General features: G+C 39.2%; 1 protein-coding gene across 1 annotated transcript in view; it reads left to right on the plus strand.

Annotated features, from left to right (window-relative positions):
* Window positions 1-20374, plus strand: part of LOC138700106 (uncharacterized) — a 59522-nt gene extending 39148 nt beyond the window's left edge. The window contains exons 2-4 of the mRNA XM_069826425.1: window positions 18967-19119; window positions 19199-19348; window positions 19435-20374. Of these exons, the coding sequence (XP_069682526.1) occupies window positions 18967-19119; window positions 19199-19348; window positions 19435-19593 (462 nt within the window). The 3' untranslated portion in view covers window positions 19594-20374. The remainder of the gene's footprint in view (window positions 1-18966; window positions 19120-19198; window positions 19349-19434) is intronic.
* The last annotated feature ends 3214 nt before the right edge of the window (window positions 20375-23588 follow it).

Raw genomic sequence — 23588 nt, forward strand, 5'->3', positions numbered from 1 at the left:
TTGGAAAATGGTCACAATATCCTTAAAAAAGAAAAAGAATGAAAGAACACTATTGATACGTGTAATAATGCAGCAGATGAAATGGAATACCTATTTCTCTTATCATTTATTATTGAATGTGCTACAAATAATTAATTATTAACTTATTCATTACTATTAATTACTATTAATTTTGTATTAATAAATGGAATATTAAGGGGATTGTTATTAGTATTATTATTATTATTATTATTATTATTATTATTATTATTCTTATTTATTTTTTATTTATTATTATTGTTATTATTTTTAAAATACAAAGTTAATTAAATTTTCCACTTATTTAATAAAATACCACCTCACTTCCTTCATCTTCTCACGTTTTGTAGTTCTCTTTTCCTTCTTCTTTGTCCCACGATTAATATCACCAACTACAGATAAGTCTTTTTCACTTTTCACACTGCGCGACATCACAAAACTTACTAGGCCTACTAGGCTTGTAATGTTGGGGACCGACATCGTGCGTTACGGTGGTTTCAAGTTGACTATTCGTTTACCAATCAGTACTCTAGGATGCATAAACAGTGTACAATTGTCAAAAGAAAAAGTGGCCGCTCTCTTCAAGCAAAGTTCCCTTCGGGTATCTTCGCTACAATTCGGAAACAGGCGATGTTACATGTTGTTGGACCACGTTGCCTGATATCTAAAGTTGTAATTAAACTAGTCTGTGTATTGCTTAATAAAGTAATGGTAGCGTTCCGGCCTCTCATTCGTGAGGTCCTACATTCGAATACAACCTCCTGCTATTTATGTTCTTTTTGTTTTGCTCCTTCCTCTTTTACGATTATTTCAGTTAATTAACATCAGGTTCATTAATGTATTTTGCCATGACTTCATTATGACATTGTGGCTATAAATGGAAAGAAAAAAAAATTTTATTCTCAACAAAAATATCTTTCGTGGCATACACAACAAACTTACTGCCTTAGAACATTCAAACAATTAAGTGTTCAAAAAACAAAACAAAAAGTCACGATTCAATATTTAGTCTACCTTCCCCTTATCTCGATCACATCTTGCAGTCAAGTGGGCATGGAATCGACTAGTCTTTGCAAATAGTGACTGTCCTTACACACGACATTCCAGGCATTCTGAACATACCTACATAAGTGTTCTGCCCATGGGCAGGTCTCTCATGCAAACCCAGCATCTCCAACCTTTCCTATTTTCTGCCTTCCGCTTAGTCTCCTAATGTCGTCTATTATTCTTCTCAACCAGAGACCTAACCAATTCCTTTTTCTCTTTCTAATCAGTTTCAGCATTATTCTTTCTTCACCCACTTTTTCCAACACAGCTTCATTTCTCATTCTGTCTGTCCACTTCACACGCTCCATTCTTTTCCACATCCACATTTCAAATGTTTCTATTCGTTTCTCTTCATTTCGTCGTAATGTCCATGTTTCTTCCCCATACAATGCCACACTCCACACAAAGCACTTCACTAGTCTCTTCCTTAGTTCTTTCTCCAGAGATCCGCAGAAGATGGTCCTTTTTCTATTAAAAGCTTCCTTTGCTCATGTTTGCAGTTTTTCTTGGGAAGGATAAATGCGTTAACTTCCCGTTGCTTTCCGCACATCACTGTCTCTTTCGCATCTTATTATATCCCAGGGGGCCCAAGCGTGGAGATGAGGAGAGTGGATTTGACTAATTGGGCCTTCCGGACTTCACCGAAATTCACCGCAAGGGTTACTTACTTACTTACTGGCTTTTAAGGAACCAGGTGGTTTATTGCCGCCCTCACATAAGCCCGCCATTGGTCCCTATCCTATGAATGAATGAATGAGTGGGGGGAAGTGGGAGGAGAAACTTTAAAGGTACGTGAAAACACGACCTTGCAAGGGGGGAGTTGGGGCTGTAAAAAACTGAATATGTGAGCTCCAAGCCTCTTGGCCACTTGTCTCACTTCGGGTTTCGCCGCCCCAGTGAAGGAGCGCTAGAAATTTCCAGTGGGTAAGCCGAAAATGGACGTAACTGATTAGCTACAACATTGGGGGGGGGTAGGAGGGGCAGAAGTACAGCGACCTGATCCGGAGGAGAGACGCGATGGAGGAGAAGTCTAGGCATGAAACGGTAATAGCCAGTTTGGCTGTTTGAAGATTCGAATGCGTAGGGATTAATCTTACAATAGCCAATTGGCTCTTTGATGATTTTTCAACTGATCCTGTGTCTGTGAATGAGTGAGTGGGGGAAGTGGGAGGAGAAACTTTAAAGGTACGTGAAAACACGTCCTTTTTGCAAGGGGGGAGTTGGGGCTGTGAAAAACTGAACATGTGAGCTCCAAGCCTCTTGGCCACTTGTCTCACTTCGGGTTTCGCCGCCCCAGTGAAGGAGCGCTAGAAATTTCTAGTGGGTAAGCCGAAAATGGACGTAACTGATTAGCTACAACATACGGGGGGGAGGAGGGGCAGAAGTACAGCGACCTGATCCGGAGGAGAGACGCGATGGAGGAGAAGTCTAGGCACGAAACGGTGATAGCCAGTTTGGCTGTTTGAGGATTCGAACGCGTAAGGATTAATCTTACAATAGCCAATTGGCGCTTTGTTTATTTTCCTCAGATCAGGAGACCAGCCAATTGGCTCCATGATGACTCCAGTGATCTGTACAAGGGGACGATTGAACCCTGCCAGGGCCCGAGTTCGATGTGAACAATCATTAATCTTGAGCCGTCACCAATGTCTGGGGAAGTGAATTCAGGTCCGTGGCCCATTTCTTTTAGGGCTCATCCCGACATTTGTCTTAACGCCTTAGGAAAACCACGGAAAAACCTTAGGCAGGATGAGATGTCTCAATTTTAGAGACTAGCCAGTTGGCTCTTAGGTAAAATGACTTGATTCGATGGATGTAGACTAGCCAATTGGCTCTATTACAACTCCATCGATCAGCAAAACGGATTTATTGGGGACGATATGTTAGCTCAAGTTATTTAACCATCATAACAGTATTAGCCAATTGGCTTTTTGATGGTTTCTGTCAGATCCGGAGAATAGTCAATTGACTCTTCACTCCGTAGACCTGTAAGAGGGATAGACTGGATTTATAGCCCGAGTTAGAGCAGGCCATTTCACAGCGGTTGCTTATTAGATTAAGTCATGAATTAATAATCTACTACCTAAATCTGGGAGCGACACCCGCCTCCCTGTTTTCCTGTCTCAAGAGAACAGCTAGTAGACCCGTCCGGTGTCCTCGCCGCAACCCAGGATCATACCGGCCAAGGCCAGATATGAGCGGGCCGGGGCTGGCACGAGCGGCCTCATACAGGTTTCCAGCCAATCGAGCAATGAACTCGTCTACGGTCGGCAAGTTTAGCTCATCGTGGAACTTCTCTCTCGAAGCGACTCGCGGGAGATGTGTTATGATACGAATCACCTGGTTCTGGACAACTTGGAGTTTCCGGAGATGGGTCACTGCCGCGAACCCCCATGCGGGCGCGGCACAGGTTATTACAGACCGAATGAGGGCCTTACACATGGCAAGTCCCACCCCCAGGCTGTCAGGAGTGAAGGCCGCCAGAATGGGATAGTGTCCAACCATCAATCCATTGGCCTTACGAAGAAGGGAATGGATATGATCTCGGAACGTAAGATGAGAGTCCATAATGATCCCTAAGTATTTAATTTGGTTCATCCACGGCATTGCCTGTCCGAAAAGTGTGGGTGGAGGTGGTATGTCTTCGAGCCTCGCTCTTAGTGAAAAGAGCATGGCCCGACATTTATCCACATTGACCTTGATTCTCCAGTCGTGGAACCACGGCTGGAGGCGATCTAAGATCGACTGCAATCCACGCGACGCCAACCCGTAGGCTTTGCCCATCGCCAAGAGGGCAGTGTCATCTGCATAGATATACAGATGGCCACCTCTGCCGTGGATACAGCGAAACGGGAGGTCACCAATGAATACATTGAAAAGTATGGGACCGATAAGCGATCCCTGCGGGACTCCTGCGCGAATTCCACGAGGGGTGGAGAAACCAGTGCCGACCCGGGTCCCGAATGCACGGCCTCGGAGGTAATCTGAAATGAGGCGTACCATTCCATCCGGGACTCCCATGCCCAGTAGCTTAACCAGGAGCCCTTCATGCCAAACCTTGTCGAATGCTCGCTCGATGTCCAGGTAAGCTGCAGCTACGAAACGCTTCGTGCTCATGCCCCAGGTAATGTCCTCCGTCATGCGGAGTGCCTGGAGTGTAGTGGAACGACCAGGGTGGAAGCCGAACTGCTCGTTCCTGATTTGAGGCAACACTACTTCAGTGAGGCGTCTATGTATGACCCTCTCCGCCAGTTTGCTGAGACAACTGAGGAGACTAATAGGCCTATAGTTGCTTGGATTCGTCTTATCCTTTCCGGGCTTTGGAAAGAGAACTACGTGAGCCTCTTTCCAGGGAATGGGATAGTGACCGGAAGCCAAGATGTTATTAATTATTTCTGCTATGCGCTTCATAGCTGACCTTGGGAGATGCTGCAATGTAATTCCTTGGATACCGTCGGCTCCTGCGGCCTTATGAGGGCCGAGGCGACGAATGAAATGGGCGACCTCGTGGGTGTTCGTAGGTCGTATCCCATTTTCCGGCTCCCTGCTAAGGAGGTCTCGAACCGATTCCTCAACAGCTCTGATATGGGGTAAGTTTAAATTTTGTTCCACGGGTTGAAAAGTGGTCTCTAGAACGTCTGCCAGTGCGGTAGCTTTCTCCTCAGGAGTAAAGGCCGTGGCATCTGGACCGACTATTAATGGGTGTATAGATTGAGACGGTTTGGACAGAGTTCGAGATACACGCCAGACATCTGACATGTTTCTGCTGTCCATCGTCTCAACCTTGGATTTCCAAGCATCCACGACCATTTCGTGGACCGCCTCACTCTCCGAAGGAGATAGTCACACTCTCTACTCTATGTTCATCTAACCTAGTACGATTCCACAATGTCCTGGCTCTATTGCGGGCGATCTTTAGGTCTCTAATATAGGCTGGCAGCTGCATCCGTCCTGGTTGTGGAGACCGTTTCGGTATTGCTGCATCCATTGCCTTTTTAATGCACTCCGTCAGGTCGCTAACTGACCTATCTATCCCTGCCGGAGTAACTTCGGGCGGGAGTGATGGAAGCGTAGCGGCTACCTGGTCTTGAAAGAACACCCAGTCTGCCGCCTTGTAATTGAATTTCTCAGCGGTTGGGGAGAGTTCGACTGGGTGCATGATCTCCATGATCACCGGTAGGTGGTCGGATGGAAGATCATCCAGAGTTGTTAATCTCGCCCTGGTTGTGAGACCTTTTACCAGAGCAATATCTAGGATATCGGGAACTTGATTAGCAGCATCTGGTACGTGTGTGGGGTCCCTAGGGGCCATCACAACGTACCCGTTTCCTGTGGAATGTTGAAAAAGTCTATCGCCCTGCCGATTGGGGCGTCTACAGTTCCAGCTAGCGTGCTTCGCATTGAAGTCGCCGGCGACTATGATCCTATCTGTGAGACTTGTCACTATATCTAAATCCCGTTCAATGAGTGTGCCCGGGGGACTGTAGGCAGCCATAAGTAGAAAGGGGATTCTACCTATGTAGGCTCTAATAGCTACTGCCTCTAACGTCGCTAGCTGGGGAAGGAGATACTCACAGTGCGCGATCGTGTCCCTATCCTGAGCTGCATCGTTGTATATATAGTGCGGGAGGGGGGGGGCTTGCTGTTGTCGCCTCGGTCCGCGCTCGAATGTGCTTCGCGGGTTTGCTGTTTTCCACGCGCTCCGCGTCCGAGGTTGTGTTGTTTAATTGTGCTACGCGGGCGGGTTTGATGTTGGTTTTCCTTAATGCCGGATACCAGGCCTTGTTAACCTTGAGGCCTTCTTCTTTTCGATTGAAATTGTTCTTATGTTTATATATTTCAATCGCCTCTCGGTGTAGCCTCGCGTAGAAATGTGGTGTGTCGCTGAGTGTATCGGTGTTTTCGAACCTAATTTTATGTTCGCCTTCCAGATAAGCATGTTCAGCTACAGCCGACTTATCTACGTAGCCAAGGCGGCAGTTTCTTCTATGTTCGGAGATCGAGTCTTGAAGCTCCGCTGCGTTGTCCCTATGTAGACTGCTCCACATGAACACGGGATCCTGTAGACCCCCGTAGAAGATAATCTGTCGCGTTTGTCCTTGGCTGAGCGTAGGCTGTTGCGTATCTGCTTCGTGGGCAGGAAGATAGTATCCACCTTGTGCCGGTTGAGGATCTTGCTTATCCGGTCCGTAACTTGCTTGTGATAGGGCAAGAACACCGTGCCTCTCTTCGTATGGTCTTGGCCTGACTCCGGTGTCGTCTTCTTCCTTGGTTTCAAGGCCCTTTTTAACTCTGTCTTGGCGTAGCCATTAGCGGTTAGGGCTGAATGTAGGTGGTCGATTTCTTGGTCTATATGTTGGGGGTCAGAAACCCGTATGGCTCGGTCGAAGAGGGTTTTAATCATGACGAAAAAATTTAATCTTTCAGGAAAGACACGTAAAAACAGCTGTAAAAAATGGTGCATTTAATTCCATGCCTTATTAAAAAGGCAATGTTACCTGTCGTTATGATAATGGAAAAAAAATTTCTGGCTATATAATTAAAATTTAATATGCAGTTTTCTCTTCCTAATCCGGCCATACTTTTCACAGAGGGGTACCGGATAAGATTACTTTGAGTGTTTAAATATATCATTAAATTTAATGTTATAAGCTGAGCCAATCACTCCACTTCCATTTTTAAATAGAAACTAGAACATTACACACGTGGCCGGTGGATGTATAGCATCTATCTATCTATCTATCTATCTATCTATCTATCTATCTATCTATCTATCTATCTATCTATCTATCTATCTATCTATCTATCTATCTATCTATCTATCTATCTATCTATCTATCTATCTATCTATCTATCTATCTGTCTGTCTGTCTGTCTGTCTGTCTGTCTGTCTGTCTGTCTGTCTGTCTGTCTGTCTGTCTGTCTGTCTACCCACCCACCCACCCACCCACCCACCCACCCACCCACCCATCCATCCATCCATCCATCCATCCATCCATCCATCCATCCATCTATCTATCTATCTATCTATCTATCTATCTATCTATCTATCTATCTATCTATCTATCTATCTATCTATCTATCTATCTATCTATCTATCTATCTATCTATCTATCTATCTATCTATCTATCTATCTATCTATCTATCTATCTATCTATCTATCTACATATATATTAGTACTGTCGCTCGATCAAAATATTTAATCGATTAACTATTTGAATTTAATCGATTAATCGATAGATTAATCTAAATAATTGACTAAATGGCGATCTTACTCGTGTTAATTATGTAAGCATGTGCGGCTTACAGCTGTTTCGGTGCTACTTGACACCATCCTCAGAGCCTTCTGTGTCTCGGCGCCATCTTAACTTCGCTGCCTGTTGTGTGGGTGCGTTCATATGATGAAGAGTTGTGTCAAATAGTGTGTGTGTTGTGAAATTGATCTGTGTGTTGAGAATTTGATTAGGGTGTGTTTTAGTGTGTCTGTATATTTCATACTGTCGTAGTTTGTTGAGTTTTTTGTTTTTGGGTGGTATGTGTAGGATTTCCATGTCTGTATTTATGTTACTGTATCTGTGGTTAGCATTAGTTTGTGTTCTGCATATGTAGATGTATCACAGTTTAGTATATATAGTTGCGAAGCTCAATACTTACTAAATGTGCAAACATAGATAGTTGAAATATGCATCCATAGATAGTTACTAGCCATCAGGATCACTACTATCGCCTCATCACAGACTCTTTCCCTAGCAGATGATAAAATTTATTGTACTTTTGATATCGTGTTCTTTTGATAAGTTAACACCTTCCTTGCACTATTGAAATACGAAATAAATAAGGTTTATATATTATTTTCATAAAGTATATATTATATTTTATAAACTCACCTTCCTGGATCTTTGGAAGCATAACTCTGACCTCTTTTTCTTAGAATTTATAGTGCAACAAACGTCTCCTTGTCCCATATTATTACTGAAATTATTGTATTTGAGCTATTTACAGTTATTACAACCGATAACGAACATTTCACAGTTTACACAACTTTTCACAACAATGCGAAATACGGCACAGACAATGCCTCTTCGATCTAGACCAGGGCGTAATATATGTTCGGGTTTTCTATTTCAGTGTATGGAGCTCAGTGAATTATTATATTATAACTTTATTGCGTATCATAGCTAAGTTTTATTTAGTGTCATGTGTCCATAAGTTCCCTTTACTTCTTGTTGCATAATATGTTGCAGAAATAATTACAAAACTGTGTTATTTTAATGTGAAGAGATTTTACATGTTAACATAATCTTTTCGCATCAACATTTTAAGTTTAGAATGGAAGCTATTTTGAGGTTTAATAAAAAAGAATTTATATTGTGATTTTAATATAGCACATCTACCTTCCTTGATAAAGACAGAAAATTTATCATTCCACTCTTATGAAATTAGTGTACGTACGATTGTTACTTCTTCTCTTAGGTAGTAGATAAATACAATAATTCAATACTCAATTGTAGTATTAAAATAAAGACAAATTTAATGTGCAGATTATCATACATGACATTATGCTTAATTATGTGTATAACTGCGAATTTAGGAATATAAGATAGAGTAAACATAATCTATAATATTTTCATATGAATGGCAGAGCATTGGAGACCACTAAAATTAGACAGAAAGGCGCAACTGAGACAGTAAACATAACCTATAATTTCAACATATCTAAATATTCGTGCGGTGCAACTGAAAATTATTGAATCGTGCATAAATGAATGTACAATAATTTCGCAATATTTAATCAAAATAAAGACAGGTAGGTCTATTACACATATGAACAACGTAATTTTCACACCAAAAATAATATTACACCTTAACTCGCAAGGAATTATGTCTGAAGTGTCTCCTAATCATTGTTTTAAATTTTATTAATGCAATTACACTACGTTTTAGAGAAATATATGTTATTTTTTATGCATTCCAACTAATTTATATGGTTGAAACGCCGTCCTTCGTGATCGGGTTAAGCGAGTCACATGAGTTGCCTTACGGCCTGTATTAGATCACGATGGCAGTGACACAGTCTATTGTTCCTAGTACACACAGCGCTCCAAGCGGCTAGCAACTATCGCGAGAAATGCAAAAAATCACCCCAAGCTTCGCGACTGTATATACTAGACTGTGGATGTATTGTGTCCTCCGGTTATTGCTTTAATGTGTTCTTTGTATCGAGTTTGGAATGATCTACCTGTCTGTCCAATGTAGAAACTGTCGCAACTATTGCATGTGAGTTTGTATACGCCTGTGTGGTTGTATTTACTTGTTTGTGTTGTTTGTGTGTTGAGATGTCTTTGTAGTGTATTTCTGTTCTGTATTCTACATTGTATTTCTGTTTTCTGAATGAGGATGCGATCTTGTGTGTGTTTTTGTTTTCGTATGTTAGTGTGATGTATTTCTTGTGTTCTTGTGTTTGTGTTGTGTTTTGTGTGTTTTTGTATTTGTTGAGTTATTGGTTTGTCTTCCTTATGATGTTGTCTATTATGTTTGGGTTGTAACCATTTTCTTGTACTATGTATTTGATTGTGTTCACTTCTTCATTGTAGTGTTGTTGGCTCATGAGTATGTTGAGTAATCTGTGTACCATTGTCCTCAATGCAGCATGTTTGTGTTGTATGGGGTGATTAGATGTGTTGTGTGTGTGTGTGGGGGTGGTGGCTGGTTTTCTATATATTTTGAAGGTGTGTTCGTTGTCAACTTTTGTTATGATGATGTCTAGGAAATTTATGGAGTTATTGTTTTCAAGTTCCAGTGTGTATTGGAGTTTTGGGTGTATTTTGTTTATGTTTTGGTGTAGTTTGTGTATTTGTCGTTTGTTTCCTTTGTATAGTATATGTCGTCTACGTATCTGTGCCAGTATGTTATGTTGTCTGCATATTTGTTGTGTTCATTGTTGAGTATGTATGTTTGATCTATGTTGTGTAAAAAATCTCTGCTAGTATGGGTGATCCCATTGGTAATCCTTCTGTTTGGGTGTAGTATTTGTTGTTGTGTGTGAAATAGTTTTGCTTTGTTATGATGTCTGTGATTTGGATGATTTCTTCGATGTGTTCTTGTGGTGTGTTGTTGTCTATGAGCATTTGTTTTAGTACCGTAGTTTCCCCTAACTATAGTTCACATTTGTCACATTTTTCTTTGTATATTCAGTACTATTCATCCAGATTAAGTGAAATTTTGGCTTCGGACTCTTATAAGTTTATATTAAATAAATATTGACATATGTGTTTGCAATTATTTAATTACAAGTATTAAAAAATAATAACCATTGGTACATAGTTGTATTCTGAGTTGCCCGACTATGGTCCACTCATTATTCATGCTTGAAAGCAGAATGGACTATAGTTGGAGGTGTAATTATTCGTAAATCAATACATTGAGTTTCTAATTTAAGGGTAGAAACATAATCTAGCACAGAAATATTAAAAATAAATGAAAAGTACATGGATTCTTGTTATTAGTACACATTACATAAACACTCAATAAACAAGTGAAATCTGAAAGTCATTTTTCTGCAATAATGAACAACTACACTCACTGGCAAAAAAACCCGGTCACCTAAAGTTTCTCAATTTTTTATGAGGTGAGAATCAGAAAACCCTTTATGAAAAATAAAGAAAACATTCCTTCCCAGAAAAAAGATAAATTATTCATTATCATTTGCACTATTATTTTCAAAGCCAAACAATGGATATAATTAAAATGTGTAACAACTCACAAATTATATCAATTTTCTTCCAAATGCTCAACTGATTTTGTGGCCACCCAGATGTATTACCTCTCCGTGACTGTATGACTGCTACCATTCGCCGATTCAACCTTTCGATCAGATTCTGGATGTCAGTGTGGTCGATTCTATTCCCTTCTTTACTTAAAACATTTCGGAGCTGCTGTAAGTTGCTGTGAGGAGTTACACGACTTATAACTTGCTTCCCTAGCAATCCCCACACATGTTCAATAGGGTTTATATCAGGACTTCTTGGTTGCCATGCCATCCTATTCAATCCAACGTTGTGAAGGAACTCATTCACGGTTCTTGTAGCATGAGGGCGTGCATTGCCATGCATTAGCAGGAACTTTTCACCAATAAGTGGGGAATATGGTACCATATGTTAAATTAGACCTTCTTCGATGCAGCTTGGAGCAGTCAAAGCACCTCCATTAATGAAAACAAGTTCTGTGTGACCTTCATACGAAATGCCACCCCATACCATTACTGATCCACCTTGGAAACTGACACATGAACTGAAGGAACATGAAGAAAAACGTTCTCCTTCTCTTCTCCACACTCTTTCACGTCCATCTGTAAACTAAATCTCGATTCATCTGTGAAGAGCACTCGTCGCCCTCCCCCAGGTTCCAATTAGCATGATTGTGAGCAAAACATAATCGTTCAACATGATGTTGCTGGAGCAATTCTGGGCCTTTAGCTGGTCTTCTAGAATCAGCCCACATTCATCCAGACCTTCTCTCACAGTTCTCTCACTCACGTTAACTTGTCTTATTTTCTGGAAGGCTCTTCTGGTCTCAATAGCAGTGGAATGGCGATTTCTTAATGTGTTTAGGACAATAAAATGGTCGTCACGAGCCGAAGTTACTCGTTTTCTCCCTGAACCGGGTCTCCTGGAATAACCTCCTGTCTCTTTAAAGCGATGGTACACTCGTTGTACGTTCGATCGAGGAATCCCAAGAACTGCAGCCACATAACGCTGACTATTCCCACCTTCTATCAATGCAACCACTTTTGCTGAATCGGTAGAACTTAGTGACATTTGTATATAATGAAGTACTCCAATACTGCCTCAAAAGAGCTTACCAGTCTGTAGACATCTTCAGCCTAGCTCGAAATGAATCCGAGACGTTTACACACAATATTACAATAAGAACGACTCTTCTTTTCAGATCATTGTTGGCTATTACATATTCAGTATTACAGTGTTACGTATCACAACATAAACGAATAACTAAATGAACCTCAGCACACCTACAATTATTTAAAAAATCCTACAAATTTAAAAAAAATTTAAAGAAAATGTAGTTGGCCCGGTTTTTTTGCAGGTGAGGGTATATCAAAGAACAAAAGTACGGTATCAAAATAAACTAACACATTCTTAGCAAAATATTATGCAAATAAATTCACTGATAATGTTTATTTATCGTACTGAGAACTACATTCATTATGCTTATTTCGATCCTTTGAATCTCCACTTCTCTTGTAATTCTGAAATTGAATCATAATCTGTATACAATTCAATTTCATCGCTCTCATAGTCACTCACAGGGACGCGGTTGTTTTCCTTCTACCCTGAAGTTTTCGTTTTACCGGACCATCATTCGTGCTAGTACCATTGATGCTGGAACAGCCTGTTTCTTTGTTTACTTGACTATAGTGTTAAATAGTGTTTTAGAATATACTGAGATACTGTATTTGCAGAAGTAAATAATCACATTGATCACATTTTATTGAAACAATGAAATGAAATACAACTATGATCCACGAAAAATTGTGGTACATAGTTGAGGACTGACTTCTAGCCTTGAGGTTAAACATTTTTCACGCAGAGTCCTTAACCTCTGCCAGTGTAATTATTACGTGAAAGTAAACACTATATATTCAGGTTTAATTGTACAAAGAATCATATATCTATAATGTACCAGTTCTACAGAGGAGAGCACAAGCAATCACAAACTGAATGATTTCGTGTCTTCACACATTCAATAGAACGATGCACACTGACCTTGTTAAGCATCTATATCATTGCCACGTGTAATGGTAGATAGAAGCATCTATGGGAAACATAATTCCATCACAATGGCGCCCTAAATGGCAAACACCGAACTCTTGGAGGACTAAGTAGTACATAATGCGTTTTGGACCATAGTTGGGTGCCTGGACCATAGTTATGGGAAATTACGGTATCTGTAATATGTCTTGTATCTATATGTTAGTGAATAGGTTAGTGATATCGAAAGATGCTGGTGTTGCACTGTGTGGAATGGTTGTTGTTTTGTTTTGTTGATTAGGTCTATAGTGTTTTTTATTGTTTAATTAATCCAGCTTTGATCGATTTGAAAAAATGTTTTAATATACCGTAATGCACAATTATTGTTACATTTAATTTGTGTTCTGTGATAAGCATAAGTATTAAACGTTTTACATCTGTATATACTGTATCATTATATTACAAAACAATTATTTTAGTTATTTACTAACATATTTATTATGAGGCTCATAATTTATTGTGTCACTTTCTCCGAGAATTTTTTTGACAAACATAAATAAAAAGAATATGAAGATTCACCTAGTTAATACTGCTTCATCCATGATTTTAAACATGTGAGTGCATTCACATGCTCCGAAATAAGTGCTGCTCTACGTTTAGTGACACTGTTTCCTGCATCACGAAACATGAAAAACCTTTTTTTCTGTCAAGCACTTCTCACACGATTGTTCAATTTAAACCCAAACGTTTCCTAGAGTTTACCTCTCAAATTCTCTTATGTTATTATGGAGTTTTCACTTTTTACAGACCACAGAAATCTGTTTTTTTTTTCTTTAGCATACAAACTCAGTAAAGGAATTGCATTAACTGCAACAAAACAGCAAACTGGCCCTATTGTAATCGGGTTACAAAATTTTAGAAAGAGAAGAAGATAGTTAGGTAGTCTCTCACTTGCACACAGTGTAGCCATGGCTAAGGGATGATGAGGACGAATCCCAGAAAAGTATGCATTTCATATGCTAGGAAGACGAGCTGACAACAAGGTGAAAATTTTCTTGAAGAACCATAAAACTTAATAAGGGTTTCGCATAATATTTCAACTTTCAATAGGGGTAGTAGTGCTGCTTATAATTAGGTTTTCTCCGGTGCGGTTGTTTGTGCGCTTTCAATCGGAGACCTCCGGTTACCTCCGATTAATGCCGCGCAGATTGTATATGTGCTGTGGCGCAGACATACACTTTCCGCTGAGCATTCCTTTAATCGGATCAGGTAGTTAGTCGAGTCCGCTAACGTCCGCGTATATTTTTAAATAAGTTCTAATTTGTTGTTGTTTAATCTCTCTTTTATGTTAATCTCTCTCTCTTTCTTCGGCTCTTTTCTTTTGTGTTGCTTAAAGTGCTACGTTAGCTGACAGATTTTTTTTCTAGTTTTGAAATTAATAGTATATGTGGAAAGCCGTATTAGTTTTATATCATTGATCAAATTAATAACATTCAATCTAACTGCAAAACTAACGCAGAAGTAAAGCTTTTCAGTAGCTAATGTAAACATTTATACTTTAATTCTCCTAGAAACTCTCGTTTAATCGCAAACATGGTTTGTTAATTATTATTCTAATCGGTTTAGTTAACGTAAAATATATTAAGGGAGCTTCAGAATGAAACAAAAGAAACGTGGGCTATCAATGGGTTAAAGTTTACTGTCCAAGATAATTTATTCAGATTCTTCACCGGACAGGATTGTGATTATTGTGTTAAAGGGTGTCAGTATTTGAACTGCCTCTTCTAAAACGCGCCACTCTTGCTCTGTAATAAAAATATAAGTGTATATCAACTTAAGGATAATTGTAATTACATTATTACCAGATGTTTCTTTAGTTTCATTCAGAAATATTTTAATCCAAACAGTAAAATATAACTCAAGTTGTCAAATCAGTAAAATATAACTCAAGTCGTCTTGTAAATATTTCATATGTTTTTTATTGCCTCGAAAGTTACGTTTTAGAAAAATTTCAAGACTTTTTCATAGACTGTGAGCCTTTGGGAACAATAGCACTAAAACAATTTAAAAAGAGATCGTGTCAAATGTTTTGCGTAATTGTTTTCATCAAGTTCGCGATTGTGCGATCGCTTCAAATGGTCTAACAAATTCGAAGTTCCACCACCCTTAGAGTAAATTTGCCCACAAAGTTTACAGTGTGACTTTATTATTACCTTCAACTAAATTAAAGAACTTCCATGCGACGGATATCCGATTTGGTGCCATTTTATTCCACTCTCAAATACTGTCAGTCCGTACGCGCCGGTCGTCCTTGTCGCTTCGCTCCGAACCACCGCATCCCTCCGTATGTCCCCTGTTCCACCTACGGTAGTACCGGAGATCACCGGTGGAGAGCTTTATTCGTAATCTCCGATTCTTCCGCTGTAGTAGTCACTCCGATGAGCAGCACTGAGGGGTAGTCAGTTCACTGTCCTCTTATCTACAACTCTTTCTGAAGTGTTTGTGCAAAAATTTGCAGTAACGGTACTATTGTGCTTTGAAATAAGCAATTTCTGAGAGACGAATGTTGTCGGAGTTTTTAGTCTGAGTTTTCATTAACAAAATGATAATTAATATCAAGTACAACCGATTAATTTTAACAGACTCGATTATTCGATTAAATATTTTTGATCGATTAATCTTACAACACAAATTGATCCATTAATCGGTTAGATTAAACGATTAAATCCCACAAAACACACACACACACATATATATATATAGACTATATATATAGACTATATATATATATATATATATATATATATATATATATATACAGGGTGTTTCAAAAATACGGGGCATAATTTCAGGTATGTATTTTCCCACATGTAGACAATTAAAATAGTTCATTACAACATGTGTCCGGAAATGCTTTATTTCCGAGTTATGGCCTTCACAACATTGAAATCCACCGGAACGTTTTTCTTTCCGCAGGTCGTTGCCGTCAAAGGAGACATTAAGAGGGCACTCTGACAGTTCATTCTGAGACGAAGGTTACATTCAGTGTTGTGTAGGCGTTAGACTGTGCGACATGTATTCATATCAAGAGCTGGCAGAGATACACTTCATGTACGGTAAGGCGGACGGCAATGCTGCGCTGGCTCGTCGTTTGTACCAGGAGAGGTACCCACAGCGACAATGTCCAGATCGGAAGACATTTGTACGTCACCATTACCATCTGTGCGAGTATGGAAAATTTAACTCTCCTGGTTTGGGAAGGGGACGACCAAGATCTACAACTCCAAAAGTACAGGAGGAGATTCTGGAGGCTGTGAACATGACTCCTATCAGCACACGAAGGGTAGCGTTGCAAGTCAATGTTCCTCATACGCCTGTCTGGAGACTGTTGAAAGAGTATCAATTGTATCCTTATCATTTGCAACGTGTACAGACCCTGTGACCAGCAGATTATCCTGCACGAGTTAGGTTCTGTCAGTGGTTCTTGCAGCAGTGTGGTGTAAATCCGAACTTTCCTGACTTAGTATTATTTACAGATGAAGCATAGTTCACACGAGATGGCATAACAAATTTCCACAATCAGCATGTATGGGCGTATGAAAACCCACGTGCAACTGTTCCATCTCATCACCAGGTGCGGTTCTCCCTCAACATGTGGGCCGGTATCATTGGTGATCGATTAGTTGGACCCCATGTACTTGTAAACAGACTTACGGGGCAGGCGTACACAAACTTTCTGGAAAACACCATACCTCATGTTTTAGAAGACACTCCACTGATCAATCGTCAACACATTCACTTCTTGCATGATGGCGCTCCTGCACACTTCAGTCGTACGTCTCGCCGGTACTTGGATCGAAGGTTTCCTGATCGATGGATAGATAGAGGTGGCCCAATTGCTTGGCCTCCACGCTCACCTGATCTGAACCCTCTTGATTTCTACTTGTGGGGCCACTTAAAATCATTGGTTTATTCGTCTCCGGTGCCTGATTTGGAATCCCTTCGGAATCGAATTGTGGCATGTTCTGAGGACATAAGCAATACTCCTGAAGTTTGGGATCGTGTTCGCAGGTCAATGAGACATCGATGTGAGGTCTGTATTCAAGCAGGAGGTGGACATTTTGAACATCTTCTGTAATGACAACGACCTGCGGAAAGAAAAACGTTCCGGTGAATTTCAATGTTGTGAAGGCCATAACTCGGAAATGAAGCATTTCCGGACACATGTTGTAATGAACTATTTTGATTGTCTACATGTGGGAAAAACATACCTGGAATTATGCCCCGTATTTTTTAAACACCCTGTATATATATAATTATAGTCGACCTGGTTGGAGCAGTTCGTATAGCGCTGGCCTTCTATGCCCGAGGTTGCGGATTCGATCCCGGACCAGGTCTATGGCATTTAAGTGTGCTTAAATTCGACAGGCCCATGTCAGTAGATTTACTGGCATGTAAAAGAACTCCTGCGGGAGAAAATTCCGGCACACCGGCGACTCTGATATAACTTCGGCAGTTGCGAGCGTCGTTAACTAAAACATAATATTTAACCGTGTGTGAGTATGTGCGTGATTGTGTAGTCTATAAGTAGTAGAGTACAACAAATTAAAGCGAATTTAAAACACAGCGAGAGAAAAAGAAAGTATAACACATGGCACCGGTGAAAATTTTCCACAACACTATTACAGTAAAAGTACACTAGAAGGAGGCCGGATTAGCGAGAGTCTAGTTAAGTACCTCCTAATAATTGGAGAGCAGTGTAGTGACACTGACTCCGTTCTTGACGTCATATAACATAGTCTTCAGACGGACCTACACTCTCCGCCCTGTAGGATGTACGCAAGTAGGCCTATTGTATTTTTATACTACATTTACTATTAATTGTAGGGCATATACTCTCTCATTATAATGATGAACAGCTGTCAAGTACTAGCAAAGTGGCTGCATTTCTTGAAAGACTGTACTTCATTTTTCCTCTCGTTTCTTGTCGCTTCTGCAATTAGTTGAGGGCTCCCTTTTTGACAGTGTCCTACTTCCCCCTCTTCGGATTGAAAGTTGATCCACTCTAATTTTACTCGTTAATAGTAGCAATTCGGGAGGAAATTAAACGCAGAATAAATGTGGAAAATGCCTGTTATTATTCCGTAGAGAAGCATTTGTCATCCAGTCTGTTCTCAAAAAAGCTGAAAGTTAGAATTTATAAAACGGTTATGGTTGTTCTGTATGGTTGTGAAACTTGGAGTCTCACTTTGAGAGAGAAACAGAGGCTAAGCGTGTTCGAGAATAAGGTGCTTAGAAAAATATTTGGGGCTAAGAGGGATGAAGTTACAGGAGAATAGATAGACTAAAGTTACACAACGCAGAACTGTACGCAATGTATTATTCACCTGACATAATCAGGAACATTAAATCCAGATGTTTGAGATGGGCAGGGCATGTAGTACGTATGAGGGAATCCAAAAATGGATATACCTAGCTGTTAGTTGGGAGGCCGGAGGGAAAAAGAACTTTGAGTAGGCGGAGACATAGATGGGAGGACAATATTAAAATGGATTTGAGTGAGGTGGGATATGATGATAGGGAGTGGATTAATCTTGCTTAGGATACTCGTAAAGATTGATACCGGGCTTATGTGAGGGCGGCAATGAACCTCCGGGTTCTCTAAAAGCCAAAAGTAGTAGCAATAATAGCAGCAGTAGCAGTAATAGTACTACTGTAGTAGTCTGAGATTATTCAACAACTAAAGACGACGTGGGCGAGAAATTTCCGAGAAATTTTGTTTAGGGTCTTTAATTAGGAACAGAGTATTTATAAGCCCACATAGCGTAAATATATTACACGGGATCTACAGCCTTGCCTACGTGCCACAGGAAACCATGCTGAGAATCTTAACGCCCCAGAATCTCGACCCAACGGCTAGCATGATAATCATTACACCCTAGCCGAAGATTTATCCATAAACGGAGTGAAGAGATAAATTCAAGTAATGGAAACGGGAATAATGAATGTGTAAAATAAGTTTGAAATCGTATTGAAACATTGTTTTGTTACGATGGTCAGTTCCTATAGGAAATTTAGTTTTATTTATATTGCAATGTAATAACTAAAAGTAAAACTAATCGTTTGTTTCAGGATGGTTATAAAGTTAAAATCAACAAAATTGAAGAATGTGAAAAAGGCAAAAACGTATTCAAGCTGGATAAACCAAATGCCTTGCTATCTAAAGATTGTTTTGCTTCAGCAGACGGATGCATCGACCTTACAAAGGATTTTGAAAGCTGCAAAGTAAGTTGTCTCTTGCGATTAATAATAATAATAATAATAATAATAATAATAATAATGTTATTACTATATCTATTTCCAGGTGGTTTATGATGTCAAGAAGAGAGGGATGATGGTTCCTTTCAAAGGAGAAAAAGATGTTTGCGAAGAAATAGCCAAAGCATCTCAAGATCCGGAAGCACAAAAGAAGCTGAAGGAGAAAAATATTAATCCTAACTGTCCAATAAAGAAGGTAGGTGAAAACTGAACCCACGTAGATTACACATAATAAATTATTGTAATATTCATTAACGTATTTCCGCCGTTTTTTGATTTCAGATGAAGCTTTGTGCCCCACCAGACGAGAAAGTGGACGTAACAAAGTATAAGGACAAGTTTCGTCTTGCTGCCGGACAATATTCTGGAACAATAACGTTAGTCTGTGACTGCGGGAAAAGCTGCTACAAATTTGACGTCGAATTCAAGCGAGGCAAATAGGTTGCCATTCAGTCTGAAACTCCCCACAATCCAGGCTCTAGCATCTGTCTTGGTTTGATTCACTTCCAAAGGATCGGAATAGTAATTTTAAATTAACGTTATAACATTCTTCTCACACAGGCCTATAAGTCAAATACCGATTAAATAATAAAACTATTGTCTCGTTCAAGGCTGGTTAGAAGAATATTAAAAAATGATAATACTAAATGGCCTTCTGAAACATTTACTAGGTGTTCATTACGCAGTTAACTATTACTAATGCTGAAGGAAAATATATGTCTTCATTAGATAACATATCACACACCATTTGGAAGATATAATAATAATAATAATAATAATAATAATAATAATAATAATAATAATAATATCTAACATTCAAATAATTCACAATAAATGACTGTCATATATATAATTAAATAAATGCAACCGTTATAGTGCTAACTTTAATTACATCATTACTGATTTGCGTGAATGTTACTCGAAGTGATTTAGCGTGTAGTTCCATGAGTTCAGAAACCATCATCGTATGAAAGTACCTGACTGAGATGGTAGGCAAGTTTACACAAATAATTGACAAAGTTATGTGTGAAATGTTTTGATTGTTGTAATTATGTGTGCATATTTTCTTTCCTAATGAAAATAAATCAAAATCGTAACAATAATAACTTATTGTGAACATTACTACACAGAAATGTCAAGAAAAAATTCACCAAGCGCATAAGCTTACTTTAATTTCTTTCCATGTTATGTCGATAATGAAAATAAATAGAACTGAAACAAATACCTACTTTCCTCCCATTTATTTATAACCCGTCACTTTATTTTATGAACATACTCTGTGCCATAACTAGAGATCAGTTTTAAAGGGAAAAAATATTAATTTAAGAAGGAAAAAAAGGAAAATATATTGTCGAAAAAAAGAATTTAAGAAAAGGGATATAACGGAATAAAGGAAGAGAAGCATAATAACTTCTATTTTCACTTTACTGCATCAAGAAAGAATTGCATTTGATTATATTCAACATTTCAGTGTGTTTAAAGGTCAGATTATGTCTCTTTCAATGTAAAATATCTTTGTACAAGGAAAATGACCGCTCAGAACCAACGAAAACTGCTGGTGAATACTTGGTTAGGACTCTGAACTCCAAATCACTGCACTTAACTAGTTTTTCAAGGTCAGGATTTTTTTATAAGCTTTGCCTAAGTTTTTCTTTTGAAGTTTTCTCAAGCATGCTGTCAAATTTTTTCTACCACATCCCACACCACCTCCTTGGCTCCTTGGATAAACTGTCCTCTTCCAGCCGCACGACGGCCTCTGCAGTAAACTTGAACGTATGCACTGCCTACAGTTCTGTCTCCAAATTTGGGTACCTCAGCAAATTCTTCGCTCGTACTACAGCTGCAGATTCTGCTTCATCCTAGGACATCAGAAACTCCTTACACATAGGAAAACAGCACAGGAAATCCATGTTCCCTAACTCGTTACAATGGAAAACTTAGTTAAAGGCAAGCCTGTATTCTACTTGGAGCCATAGTCAGTGTCTTCTTAAGTTCGGGTATGAAGGCATTTGCTACAGGGTATTCAATTTTTATTGCTTCACATACTCTATGAAAAGCATCAGCAATACAGGTTGTATGATGGAGATTGGAATACTAGACTTCAACTAATGAAATAACAAGAACAATTTTTATTGCGGAGCCATTACTAACAATAAATGTAGAAATAGCATGTAGAAAATTGTAAAGAACAGTAAACGGAAGAAAATTGAGGGAACTCGAATGATTTTAGTATACAGTAAAGAAAAAATGTGAAGGGAAAACTAAGGTATAAACATATATAAATAGGTCTCGCAAGCAGGGATTACCGATGACATAAATGCGAACGAAACAATTCAATAAGGAAGAGCGGGTGACAGGAAAGGTTACGAGATAACTTGAATGATATTTAAGAATACAGTCGGAAGAGAAACGACATCGATAGAATCAGTCTTGCATTGTGATAGTTACTTTACGGTTTTAGTTTCAGTTCCACTGCATGTGAATACGTGTCTTGTTCCAAGTGCGTTTATTTTATTATGTAGTGATGGAGCATTCTCCTCGCAGAGTATCATTGTTTTATTCGTAAACATGATGTTGCGCGTTTAATCTTCGAACTTTTCTCTTGCTACGCGCTTCATTTCCACAGGCGATGTCCCCATCTGTTCATCTTCTTGGAAGAGGCAATACTTCCATCTTCTTGGAAGAGGCAATACTTCCATCAGCCCGTACCTCTCGCTCCCTCGGCGGGCCTACATACGTCAAAACAGACAGTAACGCCACCGCTGTTTTTCGGTAATCGCTCCTTGCGCGAGGAGATGAAAATATACTTCTCTATACCACATCAGTACACTGATTTTGAAAATGTTCTTAGTTTTTCTGTGTCAGGTATAGTTTTTTTTTAGAACACTATGTAACAAAAGTTGAAAAATTTAGTAAATTATTGCTTGGACTGGAAATTTTTTGTAAGACATAAAAGAAGTTTTCATCAACCTAATAATTAATACTGACATAATTAGACTTAATCACAGTATGTCACACTCACATGTTAAAAATGAGATGATTTCGCCTTTCTGCAGTGTTCCTGGCTTGGATCTTCTCGGTACAGCATCCAGCAAAAGTCTGCTATCATGGAGTCATTCCAAAATCCCTGATACCTTTGCTTTATTGTCTTGATATCTTGTTGAAACCTTTCACCTTGCCCATTACTGATTTCATCTAGATTTTGTGGGAAAAAAATCCAAGTGACAATGTAGGAAATGCAGCTTTAATGACATGCGACATGCTTTGTAACAGCTCAAAAGTTTTTCCACGCCTTCTTTGTAATCAGAAGATTTATTTTGGACAAGAAATTTTTACAAACCTAAACAAAACTTTCCCAAGCAGCCTTCTCTTCATCATTTGAAGCGTGCATTTCCAGAATGTTATAAGTACCAATTTATAAAGTTTACAGTAGGAATAAAAATAGTTTTATACAGTACATACAACGTTGTGACTTGCACAACCTGAAAGTGCACTACTTTATTATTTGGGGCAGCACTTTCTTCATAACCTTTCGTAATATTGTCAAACAGGGCACCTACAACTGATATATGCGAAAAAAAAATAGATGGAAATGCACGCTTCATTTAGTGTTTCTCCAAATGCATTGTCTTCCATGATCTCTCGTATTTGTGGCCCCACGAAAATGATTTCTTGTAATTTTGTTGGTGAAATCTTTCACACAAAAACTTGAATTCCCTAGAATTTATCTTCGCCTTGGCTTTAACAATACCTTTAATTAAGCCCAATTTAATATGAAGGGAGAGAGAAATATATTCTCCAGATTCACTAAAGGCATGTTCTGAACACTGTGTCTTCCTGGTTCATATATGTTCCTCAGTTCCCAACCTTGTTTCTCAAAAAAGTTCACCTGTAGCACTGCTGTCCCACAGGCATAGTAAGCAGCAGAACTTCGTGAAGCCTCCTTGCATTCCCATAAGGATCCCCATGATGTGCAAATCTCCACGAATACTCCACTGATGAATATAATATTGTATGGGGTCCAAGAGTACTTTCATGTTGTCATAAGTCTCCTTCAAGTGGATAGAATGGCCTGTCGGAATAGACGGTTTTGTATTCCCATTAAGCAATAGAACTGCTTTCAGACTTCGCACTAAGGAATCAATTAAAAGTCTCCAGTCAGTGGCAGAATGGTCCTGTTTAGCTGCTTGAAGAGGCCGTAAACGTCATTGCAAAATACCATTGGACCGTCAACTGTAAAAAAACTTTAGCGACCTACCACAGACAACTTGGAGGAGGAGTAAATAGCAACCACCAAAAAAGTGTTTACGCACTGTAAACAATTATTATGAGAATTTAAACTTTGAAAATTAAAAGCCATTATATCCTGATCTTTAATAATTATTTCTGAAAATTATATATAAAATATGAGTCATCTCCAAAACTATACCTCAGGG

The sequence above is a fragment of the Periplaneta americana genome, chromosome 5 (genome assembly GCF_040183065.1).
Source record: "Periplaneta americana isolate PAMFEO1 chromosome 5, P.americana_PAMFEO1_priV1, whole genome shotgun sequence".
Taxonomy (NCBI): domain Eukaryota; kingdom Metazoa; phylum Arthropoda; class Insecta; order Blattodea; family Blattidae; genus Periplaneta; species Periplaneta americana.